The sequence below is a fragment of the Palaemon carinicauda genome, chromosome 4 (assembly GCF_036898095.1).
Source record: "Palaemon carinicauda isolate YSFRI2023 chromosome 4, ASM3689809v2, whole genome shotgun sequence".
Lineage (NCBI taxonomy): Eukaryota > Metazoa > Arthropoda > Malacostraca > Decapoda > Palaemonidae > Palaemon > Palaemon carinicauda.
Genome location: NC_090728.1, coordinates 191158584 through 191173460, shown reverse-complemented (window position 1 = coordinate 191173460; position 14877 = coordinate 191158584). Strand labels below are relative to the sequence as shown.

The 14877-nt window shown below is 47.2% G+C and overlaps 1 protein-coding gene and 1 long non-coding RNA gene across 2 annotated transcripts in view; both read right to left on the bottom strand.

Moving 5' to 3' along the window:
- The window catches only part of LOC137640299 (uncharacterized), a 329826-nt gene that overhangs the window by 151036 nt on the left and 163913 nt on the right, over positions 1 to 14877 (bottom strand). The gene's annotated exons all lie outside the window — the stretch shown is intronic.
- LOC137640296 (cell growth regulator with RING finger domain protein 1-like) overlaps positions 1 to 14877 on the bottom strand; it is a 48741-nt gene that overhangs the window by 15864 nt on the left and 18000 nt on the right. The window contains exons 3-4 of the mRNA XM_068372924.1: positions 2223 to 2356; positions 755 to 920 (exon numbers count right to left, since the gene is read on the bottom strand). Of these exons, the coding sequence (XP_068229025.1) occupies positions 755 to 920; positions 2223 to 2356 (300 nt within the window). The remainder of the gene's footprint in view (positions 1 to 754; positions 921 to 2222; positions 2357 to 14877) is intronic.

Genomic DNA, 14877 nt, shown 5'->3' with positions numbered 1-14877 from the left:
AGAGCAATGGAAATTAAATAAAAAATAAGAATCCTATAAAGTTGAGAATTTGGGAATATTGTGTCATTCCTCTTCCATAGTTCCAGTCACAAATTGTTAAATTTCCAGCCCAAAGATTGAACCCTTGTCTATAAAATATCTAATCTTGGTTAAAAGTTTTTGTTACAGTATGGTATGATTCATATCCAAATGATGTACTGTACTATTTACCTCAGCTGTTAGCTCTCGTGTACTTATTCTTGTTTAATTCTATATAGTCTACGAGCACTTTTAAATCATCGAAAATAGAAAAATACTCAAATAATAAACAACCATATTAACAAAAACATTACAAATTCAAGTTCTATATTCATTTAAAATACAAAAAAAAAAAATATTTACCAATTCTTTGCTGGCATCACAGGTATAAAAATTATCATTAAAGAATTATCAAATACAAACCAGTTTGAAGGTTCAAATGAATTACATATCTAGAAACTGATAAAGCCAGCCCTAAAAATATCTACTTTGAAGTAAGAGGTGAAAACTGATGAATGGTAAAATTAAAAAGTCGACTTCTTAGTTGGAAGAGAGAAGAGCTAAAATGAAACAGACAGCAAGTAAAAAGAGAGAGAGAGAGAGAGAGAGAGAGAGAGAGAGAGAGAGAGAGAGAGAGAGAGAGAGAGAGAGAGAGAGAGAGAGAGAGAGAGAGAGAGAGAACTTTTAAGAATTATCAACATGTAAATGACATTCCCAACTAAGGAAAAAATCGGACCTTTCAGCATCGTTGATAATCTCAGCGCTCAGTTGACAGTCTTCAATCAGATCCAAGTAGAAGCTAGACCACGGGCTACCCATCAACGAGTGTAAGTGGTCTTGCATTACACCCCAGTAACTTCGAAACGTGTATGTCACATCACTCTTGATCTTTAACTGGACATCTAAAGGGATTATAGAATACATCACGTTAGTTAATAAACTCTAAAAAATCAATAATAACTAATATCACCTAGTGTATTATCCAATAATCTAATATAGCTAAAGATGGATACATGGCCGGATATTTAACCAAAGGACATTTGGTCGACGGACATTTAGCGGAACGGACATTTAGCTAAAAATTTACAAGTGTGAATAGTAATTATGAATACTTTAAGTATTTTAATTAACAGTTTATTGCAAAAATACACACCAATGATTGACGTACACCTTGAGTTTAATATTTCATTTAAAAAACTTTATTGCAGGAAAAAAATCAATAAAATACAGTATGCTTTTAAATATTTAAAGATTGTGTGTAATATGCTCTCAGAAAATCAATTTTTTGATACTTCTCATATTTTTCAATGATAGACATGAGCCTTGTGTTTAAGATCTGATAGTTATTTGATGATCTCAATGGAACCCCAGAATTTACCATATCAATTATTAATTCACAATTTGATTGTTCGTCTCTTAGCTTTGCAATGAGACAGAAAAGAGAAGAGTGGACAATTTCAATTGTTTCAAATGCCTTGTGTCATCCCTCTAGACAGAGTTGGTAGTTCGTGGAAGACTTAGCATGGCTTTCTCGTAAGTGTTCAACATTCCTAAATAAAATGATGGCTTTCGGTGTCTTCCACCTTAAATAAAACCAATCCATGTTGCATCAAAGTAGCCAAGAAACCCTTACAGAATTTCATCAGATTTATCATCTAATGATGAGACCAATTCAACGAAGGCATCGGCAACAACACTAATTGGCACAATGCAAAAACAACGATAGCGGTTGTAACATACATTAGGTACGTTTACTACATTTTCAGCCAGATGTTCTTCGGCCAAATGACCGTTCAGCCAGATGTTCTTCAGCCAAATGTCCGGCAGCCGATGAACATACAAATATCAACTGTACAGAAAGTGCTACTACACGCATTAAATTTTACCAGTACTGTATTTTAAAAAGTAACTGTTGACTATAAGTAAATGCCTAAAGATACTATGATCTACATAAAATTCTACTACCTTCATAAGGGATGTTTATGAGAATTTAAATAATTTCTTGTCAAATTTAGCTACACTTGAGAAGGATACTGCTGAGTTGGAAATATAATTTAGAAATATAAATGTATAAATTTTCTTTCCACTGGTGGATAAACTAAGCATCGGGTACTTTACAAGATATTAAATCTCTCATGATGCTAAAAAAAAAAAAAAAACTATATTCTCATTCAAATGACCTTAAGAGAAGTTACGGAACTTACCAGAAAACTTTATTTCTTCTGGCCGATGAAGCTCTAAAGAAAATGGAACAGCCACTTTTTGGACAGAAACTTGCGCTACAGGAGGTTGTGCAACATGTACAACTGATGTTCCAAAAAACTCTTCCCCATTCACCCTGTGAGAAAGAAACAATTAACCATAATGTATGGTTCATATGGTATACAGTAAGTAGATAAAAATACAATACTAATGTGTATAGTACTCTCCACCTTACCCTGAGATAAAAACTATTTTCTTGGGTTACACTTAGGACTCATGTTGATTAATTAAAAAAAAAAATTACAATAGGAAAGTCCTACAATATATAAAATTGACTTGGAAAATATATTTCACAGCATATAGACGATTAACTGATGGGAATTACTACTATGTTGTAAAATAAGATATGTCAAATACACTAAAAAGAGCTACAGCTCCCAAATGCAAGGAAGTTCCTATTTTCTTTATATGCAAATCACTTACAGAAGAAGTGAGAAGGTTTCCACAGAGACAAATCATTATATCTGCATCAATATGCACTCAGTATTTCTTTTCCCAGTTTTATCACAAGTTCGTGTACTCCTATGTGGATGAATTATCCTGCAAAAGCTCTTTCACACTACAGGAAGGGTGATCTGGGGTCCATTAGTAAGGTAACTTTCTAGCAAAAGGATTCAAACACTTGGTGAGATAGGGTTATTCTATATCACTTTAATGCTGAAATCACACCAGTCATTTCTTGCTTGAGATTTTTGTTAACCTCAAGCTGATCTTCGCGAGCAAAGGTGTTGTAGCGTCACACTACAATCTCGGTTTGAGGAGCTAATAGGAAAAAGTGTAAACAAAACCAACCAGCTGACATCATTATGGCGGAGAGAAATTTTCTGACAGTTGCAGTAATATGTATTCTCGGAATATTCGTGAATTGAAGAACTCTACTCCTACCACCAGATGAACAAAGCAGATTTTTATTATCTTTTGAGGAATGTTGGACCCAAGATTGTCAAGCAAGAGCACATCCTATTTGTAGCAGCTATCTTGTTTGTTTACACTGCTAGTCATTCTCGCGGTTTGTGGTCGCTGCTTTCTGTCCAGTCATGAAGCCAATATCTCAAGCAACAAGCTCCCGGTTTTCCATTTACAGCAGCAACGTATCGCTGCTGGTGAAAAAAAGCGTAGTGTGATTCCAGCTTAATTCATATACTAACTGGTTCAGGCACAGGACACCGCAGAAGTTTGCAACCACAAGCAAAGATACCGTGAGTGAATAGAAAACTTTAACTTCTCATAATGAGAAGCATATTCGTAAATTTCTTTCAGGTTGGGAAGTTCCTAGAATGGTATAATGGCAGCTGCAAGAATTCACCATATTTCTCCAATGGGAATGGGATCATTGTAACCTTGGTGTGGTTGGAAGAGCTAAACTTTATCAGTAATACAACAAATTCGTTGGTAATTTGTATTTTTTTAACTATACAAACCTTAGCTATTTAATATGGGTAATTACTTTCGGCATAGCTGAAATGACGAGCCATTAGAATTTTAACGAGGGTTTACTACCCCACCGCTAGTTAGCGGGGGGTAGAGAGGGTAGCTTGCTACCCGCCCCCCCTCACACACTCCTGTGCTCTAGCTCACTTTGCTTAGAGGTAGGACTTCACGGGGGATAGGGCTGGCGGGCAAGTTTGATTAAATAGCTAAGGTTTGTATAGTTAGGAAAAATACAAATTACCTACGAATTTGTCATTTGTTCCGTAACTGAAATACAAACCACGCTATTTAATATGGGTGACTCACCCCTTTGGAAGGGTGGAAAAGTCCCAGCCAATACTGGCTTTTGGCTTTGCCCGGGGACTCAGTATCTGAGTGTGTCAGCACTCAACAATAGGGAGTCCCTGCACCTCGCTAGAACCTTGCTGCGCAAGGGCTGCAGCCTACGTAAGCTGTGTGTGAAGGTATGAAGTGCGACTTGTTCTACGGAAGCTGACCTGTAGTCCTTTAGATGGAAACTTTAGGCTAGGACTCTCCCAATACCACCTCATCAGGGTATGGGGACGTGACAGTATTAGCTTAATACTAGGAACACAAGGAAACATGGTTTACCTGCAGTGGTTCGAGGTCAGCTGTGCAGAGAACCCAGGATGCTGCTTTCCCCAAGAGAGGGGAGGATGAAGAAAAGAATAAGGGCCAGACAAACCTTTTCATTCATACAGACTAACACCGGGTAACAATGCCCTCAACCTTCTGCTACTTGTCCATTAAGGAGCCTGAGGTTTTAAACCAGCCGTTGTACAGCCACCACAGGGCCGATAGAGAACGTATCGAGCCTCCTGTGGTTGCAGGTAGTGGGCTGTGAAGGTCATCTGACGCTCCCACATCCCCGCTTGTAGAACCTGCGTCACTGAAAAGTTCTCCTTGAAGGCCAGGGACCTAGCTACGCCCCTGACATCATGTGCTCTAGGGCGATGTGATGGAGGAGAGTCAGGATTCAGGGACAAATGAATTACCCTACGAATCCATGCCGAGATAGTATTCTTGGTAACCCTCCTCTTTGTTCTCCCAGTGCTCACAAACAATGCCTGCACTTGGGGACGAACTGCAGCTGTTCTTTTGAGATATAGCCTCAGACTCGTTACTGGGCACAGTAGGAGATGGTCTGGGTCATCTGTTACAGAACGAAGACTCGAAATCTGGAAAGAGTCGAACCGAGGGTCCCTCACTCCCGGATTGTGAGTCTTAGCTACAAACTCAGGGACAAATCTGAACGTTACCTCCCCCTATCCCCTTGAATGGGCAATGTCATACGAGAGACCATGAAGTTCACTGACTAACTTGGCCGAGGCCAAAGCTAGAAAGAACACCGTCTTCCAAGTTAGGTGGCGATCTGAAGCCTGGCGTAATGGTTCGTAGGGAGGTCTCTTAAGGGACCTGAGGACTTGAACCACGTTCCATAGAGGAGGTCTCACTTCCGACTGAGGGCAGGCAAGTTCATAACTTCGTATGAGTAGGGAAAGTTCCAGTGAGGAAGAAATGTCCACTCCTTTGAGCCTGAAGGCTAGACTTAAGGCTGAGCAATAGCCTTTTACTGCCGAGACTGAAAGGCGCATTTCTTCTCGCAAATACACAAAGAACTCCGCTATTGCTGGAATAGTGGCATCAAGTGGAGAGATACCCCATCCACGACACCAACCACAGAAAACTCGCCACTTTGCCTGGTAGACCCCTGCGGATGACCTTCGCAGGTGTCCAGACATCCTATTCGCAACTTGTTGCGAAAATCCTCTCTCAGGGAGGAGATGCTGGGTAGTCTCCAGGCGTGAAGATGCAGCGAAGCGATGGCTTTGTGAAATATATTGGCGTGTGGTTGTTTGAGTAGCTTGTGTCGTGGAGGGAGTTCTCTCGGAAGTTCCGTTAGGAGTTGCAGAAGGTCTGGAAACCATTCCGCGTGATGCCATAGCGGAGCTATAAGGGTCATCGAGAGATTGACCGATATTCTGGTCTTGTTGAGCACCCTCCTCATCAGACAGAACGGGGGAAAGGCGTACACGTCGATGCTGTCCCACCGTTGTTGGAAGGCATCTTGCCAGAGTGCCTTGGGATCCGGGACTGGGGAGCAGTACAGCAGGAGCTTGAAGTTCAGCGCTGTAGCGAACAGATCCACAGTCGGGAACCCCACAAAGTCAGGACTTTGTTGGCTACTAGATGATCCAAAGACCACTCGGTACTCACTATCTGAGACACTCTACTCAGAATGTCGGCGAGCACATTCCTCTTGCCTGGAATGAAGCGAGCTGATAGTGGAATCGAGTGGACTTCGGTCCATCTCAGTATCTCTACTGCGAGATGGGATAGCTGCTTTGAAAAGGTACCTCCTTGCTTGTTGATGTAAGCCACTACTGTGGTGTTGTCGCTCATCACCACCACAGAGTGACCCCCCAGGCATTGTTGGAACTGTTGAAGGGCCAGGAATACAGCCTTCATTTCTAGCAGATTTATATGGAGGCACTTTTCTGATTCTGACCACAGGCCTGAGGTCCTGTGATGCAGAACGTGGGGCCCCCACCCTTTCTTTGAGGCATCCGAAACAGCATCAAATCCGGGGGAGGACGAGAAGATCCACTCCCCTTCATAGGTTCTCGTCTGTCACCCACCACTGAAGGTCCGTCTGTTCCACAGGACTCATAGGGATCATGACGTCAGGGGAATCGTGACCTTGATTCCACCGGGACTTGAGTCGCCACTGGAGAGATCTTATTCTGAGGCGACCGTTGGGAACTAGACAGGCCAAGGATGAGAGGTGACCGAGGAGACGTAACCACGTTTGGGCTGGAAGCTCTTCTCGTCTGAGGAAAAGACTCGCGACCCTCCTCAGCCTTGCTATCCTGTCGTCTGATGCGAAGGCTTTGTGGAAATTGGTGTCAATGATCATGCCTAGATATACCAGTCTTTGAGTAGGAAGCAGAGAAGACTTCTCGAGATTTACCATGATCCCCAGATCTTGGCAAAGTCCCAGAAGTTTGTCTCTGTGTCGAAGAAGGGCTGACTCCGAGTCTGCTAGGATCAGCCAGTCGTCCAGATAACGGAGGAGACGGATGCCGATCCTGTGTCCCCATGACGATATTAGGGTGAACACTCTGGTGAAAACCTGTGGTGCTGTGGAGAGACCGAAACACAGCACCTTGAACTGGTAGATCTTGTTGTCTAGGCTGAATCTTAAGTATTTCCTTGAAGACGGATGGACTGGGATCTGGAAATACGCGTCCTTCAGGTCCAGTGTACACATGAAGTCTTGCGGTCTCACAGCAAGTCTGACCGTGTCTGCCGTCTCCATGCTGAACGGGGTCTGCTTGACAAACCTGTTCAGAGCTGAGAAGTTGATGACTGGTCTTCAGCCTCCAGACGCCTTCTTTACAAGAAAAAGTCGACTGAAGAAGGCTGGAGACCCGTCGACGACCTCTTGGAGAGCGCCCTTCTTCAACATGGTCTCGACTTCTGCCCGAAGGGCTTGTCCCCTTGCCGATCTCATGGCAAGGGAGCTCAACGACACTGGATTCGCTGTCAGGGGAGGTAGAGATGTTGTGAACGGGACGCGATATCCTTGACTGATTACGGAAATCGTCCAGGAACCGGCCCCGAGTTGCTGCCACCTCTTTGCGCAACTTTGTAGGCATCCCCCCACTGGTGGACATGCAGGGGGACTGCCAATTCTAGCGTTTGCGGCCTCGGCCACTCCCCCTACGATTCTTTCCTCCCCTGGAGGACTTTTTGCCTTTCTTGTCCTTGACAGGAAAGGGCTTAGACACCGTTGTCTTCTCTGTAGCTGCTGGTTTCGTGGTCTTGGTAGGACGTGGTTGCTGGGTTGCTGGAGGTTCATAGGGCTTTGATGTTAAAGCTCTATGTAGGAGAGAGTCCTGGTTGGACTTCCTCCACCTATTAGCCGCCTGCTCCACGTCCTTAGGCTCGAACAAATTCTTCCCCAAGATGGAAGAATGTCTGAGCCTGCTGGTCTCGGTACTGGGGACCTTTTGGTGGAATCTCTCAGACACAGCATCTCGATGTTTCAAGATGGTATTAGCCCACAAGTTCGAAACTTGGTGGGCTAGAAACTCGACTGTACGAGTGCCTGAGAGTAAAAAGGTCTCCCTGGCCTTCCTGGTACTCTCTTTCGACAAGTCCTCAGATTGTAACAGGATGCTCAGAGACCTTAGCCAGATGTCCAGCCACGAAGTTGCCTGCATGGCACATTTCGCCACCTTCTCCTGGCTAAGGATCTCCGTTGCCGAGAACGAGACTTGCCGGTTGGAGAGTCTCCCTGGTAAGCTCTTCCAAAGAGTGGTGTAGGGGAAGAGCTAAACAAGTCTCCTCCATGATGTCAAAGTACCTCCTCTGATAGACACGAGGAGGCGAGAGGAGTTTGTTACCGGCGCTGGATCGGCTGGAGGAGGCAAGCTCGGAGAGCTGGCCTTCGACCTTATCTCTGTCACTCTTAACCCCTTGAGACCAGGGCAAAGCCGCGCTGGCCTTTGAGAGTTTTTGAGTACCAAAAACTCGGTCCAAGACCATGTCCTTGCCCTCACGAGGGGGAATCTCTGGATCCGCGAACCCATTGAGATTCCTCATAAGGGTCAGAACCTGCCAGAACGCATGCTCTGATTCCTGTAGCTTTCCTCCTGAAGGGCTAGCAACGAAGTCTCCTGTCCCCAAAGGCTCTTCCTGGGGGGACTCGTGGACGTTCTCTGAGGGCTTGGCTGGCTCCGGTCTAATCCTTGAGGATGACTTAGGTAAAGTCTTAGAGTCCTTCGACTCCCTCCTGGGAGGGATGCAGGACTCCAACAGTGATGGTGGGAGGCTCTTCTCCACCCCTACCCGAGAAGACTTCCCAGCGCGAGGTGGGGTTTCCCTCATTGGTGAGATGGGGGAACGCCTCACCTCGCGTGACTCCCCTGAGGCCGGGAAATCTTCGTCCGAAGGGCAGGGAGTGAAAGTCTGGGTGGGCGAGGAGGCCTTCCTCAAAGACTTCCGAGGAGTCAGCTTCGCCCTTGGAGAAGTCACCACGTCAGATACTCCTCTCTTCCTCTTCAGGGGAGTAGAAGCTGCCACTGATTTGTGGCTAGCTCAGAGAGAACATGCTTAAAAGCCTGCATGACCGCTCTGACCAGGGACCCAAACCAGGGCTGCTGACTGACAGCTGTGCTGTCAGAAACTCCCTCTGGAGGGAAGGGGATTGTTCGATCCCCAGGAGGAGTTACCAAAGGAGGGTTTGCCTGAAAAGAAGAAGGAGAAAAGTCCCTGGACCTATCCAGAATCCTCCCTCCCTCCGGCGAGCGCGCTGTTCTGCGCTTGGGGGGGGGAGACGCAACGATGATGACCTGGCCGCGCGTTGTCCTTCAGCCTCGCGCTGGCGCTCGCGCGATGGGATTTGCCCCGCGTTACGCAGGCGAGCGATGGCGCGCAGGAGCACAGGCTGGAGATGGCATAGGGCGTGCAGAAGGCTGGATGAGCGCTCGCACGCGCGCAGGATCTGGCCAAAGAGCCCGTGAGGGCGATAATGTTGGGCGCTCGCGCGCAGGAGATATATCCCTTGCACGCGGGCGTGCATGAGAGCGCACATCTGGCTGTGGAGGTGGGCGCGCAGGGCGCAAGTGTGCAATCTCGTGGGCGCACGTGTGCAATCTCGTGGGCGCGCGATGGTGCGCAGGTGAAGGATGGCGAGCAGGCGGGGTCCGATGGCGTGTCGGCGATTGATGGTGTGTTGGAGCGCGCTGGCGAGCAGGGGAAGAGGTTACCTTCCCCCTTGCGCCCAGATCAGAAGATTGTGGATATGCAGGAGATCGTTGGCGTGCAGGAGAACGGGGCCGGCAGTAGCCGCCTGGTGAACAGGAGAGCGCTGGCGCGCCATAGCAGGAACTTCTACAGGCGAGCGCTTGCACACAGTTGCGCGCTGGCGTGCAGGTGATCGTTAGCGCGCAGGGGAGACCTGGCGCGTAAGGGACTTAGGAATTTTGTGCGAAAGCCCTTTGTGCCCCGAAGGGACCGTTGCCCGTTTTACAACGGGATGAGTTGGCGCCCACAGCGCGTCAGAAGCCAGGAACGGCGACGGCAGGTCAGCAGGTCTGGCGGGTGGAAGGTCGGCGTATCCTTTGTAAGGACGACCTTCCACCGAAGGAGATCGCGAACGATCTACGGAGAGGTCCAGGGATGTAGCTGGTAGAGTCAGAGAGCGACGGTGAGGTTCTTCTGCAGCAGACTGCGGAGATGATGAAATGAAGAGGCGCCTCCTAACACCCTTGTGAGGTGAAGGAAGGCCTCTACGGCAAAGAGGAAGGCGGGCTTTACGCCTTATACGCCCTCTGGGGGCCGTGGGGTCAGCGGGCTGACCTTCAGCAGTCCTCCGAAGAGGAGTCTCTGTGAGTGAACTCCCCCGAGGGAGAGAATCACCGGCAAAAGAGACTGCTGGACTTAGTTCTTCCCTCAAAGGATGTTCGGAGGGGGGAACTAAGCCTTCAGCTACATCAGCAACATCAGGAGCAGAGGTTTGATACAACTCATCGGAAGTCTCTGCCACAACGTCGACAACAGACAGAGGATCAACCTCTGCTAAAGTCGGCGACTGTTTGACAGCTGTCACCAACCTGATCATGTCAAACAAGCTTCCTTGGAGGGCGAACACTCAAGCCCCAAGGAAGCCCAAAGCTGCAACAAATCATAATTAAACACATTTACATTAAAATCCTCCCCTGGGGGAGGAGGAGGAGCTGCCTCGCTATGGGAGGCAACTCCCTCTCTCAAACCCCGAGATCAGTCAACAGAACTACGGCCTACACTACCACTCGACAGTTTCTCGGAAGAAACCGATCGAGTGGGAGCTTCGGAGGAGGTTTGGGCCACGGAAGAAGAGCCCTTGGGATTTTCTCCTTTCAAAGAAACCTTCGAAGGAGAAATATCCTGTCTGGACTTCTTCCGGCGCCGAGAAAACCTCTCCCACTGGGAGGTAGACCACTCCCTACACTCACAACACACATTATACTTATCACACCGCTGGTCCTTACAGTAAGGACATAAGGTGTGGGGGTCCGTTTTGACCGCTGACATATACGTGCCACAAGGGCGGTCAGGTAATCCAGGACACTCACGCATCGCAGAGGCCAACTTCACACACACACTGTCAAAGGAAAAGCAAACAAAAGATTAGCAATGGCTGTCAAAGAAGGCAAGGGTGACAGTGAACACGTCCGACTACCACCCGAGCTGAGAGCACAGTGAGCTCAAGCACAGGTGTGTGTGATGGGGGGGGGGGTGTAGCAAGCTACCCTCCCTACACCCCGCTAACTAGCGGTGGGGTAGTAAACCCTTGTTAAAATTCTAATGGCTCGTCATTTCAGCTACGCCGAAAGTAATTACCCATATTAAATAGCGTGGTTAGTATTTCAGTTACGGAACAATTCCCAATTACAGTGAATAAAAGAAATCAACAGGAAAAAAAATAATTCCAACACTAGATAAACATACAAACCAATATCAAGATAAGAGAGCGTGCCCACCACCATTACTATATAATCCAATCAGTTGACTACCCTTCCGACAATCTCCTTGACTACCAACACCACGAGATCTGACGTCACGTAAACAACTCATTTCTTCACTAATTATCACTACATTGTCTACTTACTTATCATAAACAAAATTCTCCTAATGTCTTTCTCACCATCTTCTCTATAAATCTCTATATCCACCTTTCTATTAATACTATACTTCTATACTTAACAACCATTCAAGTATTATACTGTACTATTCTAAATTCTCTTAATTAAAATAAATCCTCTAACTAATCAACATCAATAAACCTTCTTAGCTAAATTTAAGCTTTATGTCAACACCACAGCTACAAAGGCATTTTGACTCATCATGGACATGAAAAAATTGACGGTTCAGCATGTTATGATGCTCATAGCTTGACTGCTTTTTATCAAACTTCAACAGTCAAAATTAACTGTAGCCCAAAATGTCTCATACATCATATATAGTTTGTATAATTTGAGATAAAGTACTGTACAGTGCCTCATAATTAAAGCAAAAAAGAATCCAGGGAAGATAAGGTAAAAGTGACTTGAAAGTTATTGATTAAGCTAAATACATTTATGTCGATAAACTTGAGAGGGAATTGGATTGGAATATAAGACTTAAGATTATAGTCAGGCACCAGAATGGTGAGGTCATTTAGCACAGTAGCCGATTTTAGTAAAGTCATATTGGAATCCGGGTAGCCAAAAGTTATAGAACCATTAATTCTACAATAATTTCTATGTAACAAAGACCACCTGCAACTAAATACAGTTGAAATTATGATTAAGCACCTTTCCAGTGAAAGTATGCCTCTTAGATATACCTAGGACAGGTTATGTTTCAAGCCAGTTTGGTTATTTATTCTTGCTTCATCCATCCTCAAACCACAAGATTATGAAGGAAGTTACTGTATTTTCTTTAAGTTTGGGAATATAAGAAATGCTTGCTGAAAAAGGCAGTTCCTGCCTCAGAGGATGGAATATGCACTTCATTAGTAAGCCCATAATATAGTACAGTCACGAACAGATCCACAGTCGGGGAACCCCACAAAGTCAGGACTTTGTTGGCTACTTGACGTCGCCCTGCTCAGACTGTCGGCGAGCACATTCCTCTTGCCTGGAATGAAGCGAGCCGTAAGTGAGATTGAGTGGACTTCAGTCCATCTCAGTATCTCTACTGCGAGATAGGATAGCTGTTCTGAAAAGGTACCTCCCTGCTTCTTGATATAAGCCACTACTGTGGTGTTGTCGCTCATCACCACCACAGAGTGGCCCGCCAGGTATAGTTGGAACTGTTGAAGAGCCAGGAATACGGCCTTCATCTCTAGCAGGTTTATGTGGAGGTACTTTCCTGATTCTGACCACAGGCCTGAGGTCCTGCGGTTCAGAACGTGAGCCCCCACCCTTTCTTTGAGGCGTCCGAAAACAACTGTCTGTCTGTCTGTATAGATTGCCTTACCTTGTGTAAGACCCGGGCCAAAAACAACATCAAATCCAGGGAAGGGACAAGAAGATCCACTCCCTTTCATAGGTTCTCGTCTGCCACCCACCACTGAAGGTCCGTCTGTTCCGCAGAACCCATAGGGATCATAGTGTCCGGGGAATCGTGACCTTGATTCCACCGGGACTTGAGTCGCAACTGGAGAGATCTGATTCTGAGGCGACCATTGGGAACTAGACGGGCCAGGGATGAGAGGTGACGGAGGAGACGTAACCACGATTGGGCTGGAAGTTCTTCTCGTCTGAGGAAAGGCCTCGTGACCTTCCTCAGCCTTGCTATCCTGTCATCTAATGGGAAGGCTTTGTGGAGATTGGTGTCTATGATCATGCCTAGGTATACCAATTTCTGAGTGGGCAACAGAGAGGACTTCTCGAGATTTACCATGATCCCCAGATCTTGGCAAAGTCCCAGAAGTTTGTCTCGGTGACGAACAAGGGCTGCCTCCGAGTCTGCTAAGATAAGCCAGTCGTCCAGGTAACGGAGGAGACGGATACCGATCCTGTGAGCCCATGAAGATATTAGGGTGAACACTCTGGTGAACACCTGCGGTGCTGTGGAGAGACCGAAACACAGCACCATGAACTGGTAGATCTTGTTGTCTAGGCAAAATCTTAAGTACTTCCTTGAAGACGGATGGACTGGGATCTGGAAGTACGCGTCCTTCAGGTCCAGTGTACACATGAAGTCTTGCGGTCTCACAGCAAGTCTGACCGTGTCTGCCGTCTCCATGCTGAACGGGGGTCTGCTTGACAAACCTGTTCAGAGCTGAGAGGTCGATGACTGGTCTCCAGCCTCCAGACGCCTTCTTTACAAGAAAGAGTAGACTGAAGAAGCCTGGGGACCCGTCGACTACCTCTTGGAGAGCGCCCTTCTTCAACATGTTCTCGACTTCCGGCCGAAGAGCTTGCCCCCTTGCCGATCCCATGGCAAGGGTGCTCAATGACACTGGATCCGCTGTCAGGGGAGGTAGAGATGTCGTGAATGGGACGCGATATCCCTGACTGATTACCGAAATCATCCAGGGATCGGCCCCGAGTTGCTGCCACCTTGTCGCGCATCTTTGTAGGCATCCCCCCACTGGTGGACATGCAGGGGGACTGCCAATCCTAGCGTTTGCAGCCACGGCCGCTCCCTCTAGGATTCTTTCCTCCCCTAGAGGACTTTTTGCCCTTCTTGTCCTTGACAGGAAAGGGCTTAGACACTTTTGTCTTCGCTGCAGCTGCCTTCTTCGTACTCTTGACAGGACGTGGTTGCTGGGTAGCTGGAGGTTTGTAGGGCCTCGATGTTAGGGCCCTATGGAGAAGGGAATCCTGGTTGGACTTCCTCCACCTCTCAGCAGCCTGCTCCACGTCCTTAGGCTCAAACAAATTCTTACCAAGGACGGAAGAGTGTCTGAGCCTGCAAACGTCAGTACTGGGGACCTTTTGATGGAATCTCTCAGCCACTGCATCCCGTCGTTTCAAGATAGTGTTAGCCCACAAGCTCGAGACTTGGTGGGCTAAAAAACTCGATGGTACGCGTGCCTGAGAGCAAATAGGTCTCCAAGGCCTTCCTGGTGCTTTCCTTGGACAGGTCCTCAGACTGCACCAGGATGCCCAGAGACCCTAGCCACGAAGTAGCCTGCATGGCACACTTCGCTACCTTCTCCTGGCTCAGGATCTCCGTTGCCGAATACGAGACCTGCCGGTTGGAGTCTCTCTCTAGAGGGACTCCCCCGGTAAGCTCTTCCAGAGAATGGTGCAAAGGAAGAGCTAAACAAGTCTCCTCCAAGATCTCAAAGTACCTCCTCTGATGGACGCGAGGAGGCGGGAGGAGCTTGTTACCGGAGCTGGATCGGCTGGAGGAAGCTAGCTCAGAGAGCTGGCCTTCGACCTTGTCTCTGGCACTCTTAACCCCCTGTGACCAAGGCAAAGCCGCACTGGCCCTCGAGGGTCTCTGAGTACCATAGACTCGGTCCAAGACCGTGTCCTTGCCCTCACGAGGAGGAATCTCTGGATCCGGAAACCCATTGGGACTCCTCATGAGGGTCAGAACTTGCCAGATCGCATGTTCTGACTCCTGTAGCTCTCTTCCTGAAGGGCTGGCAGCAAAGTC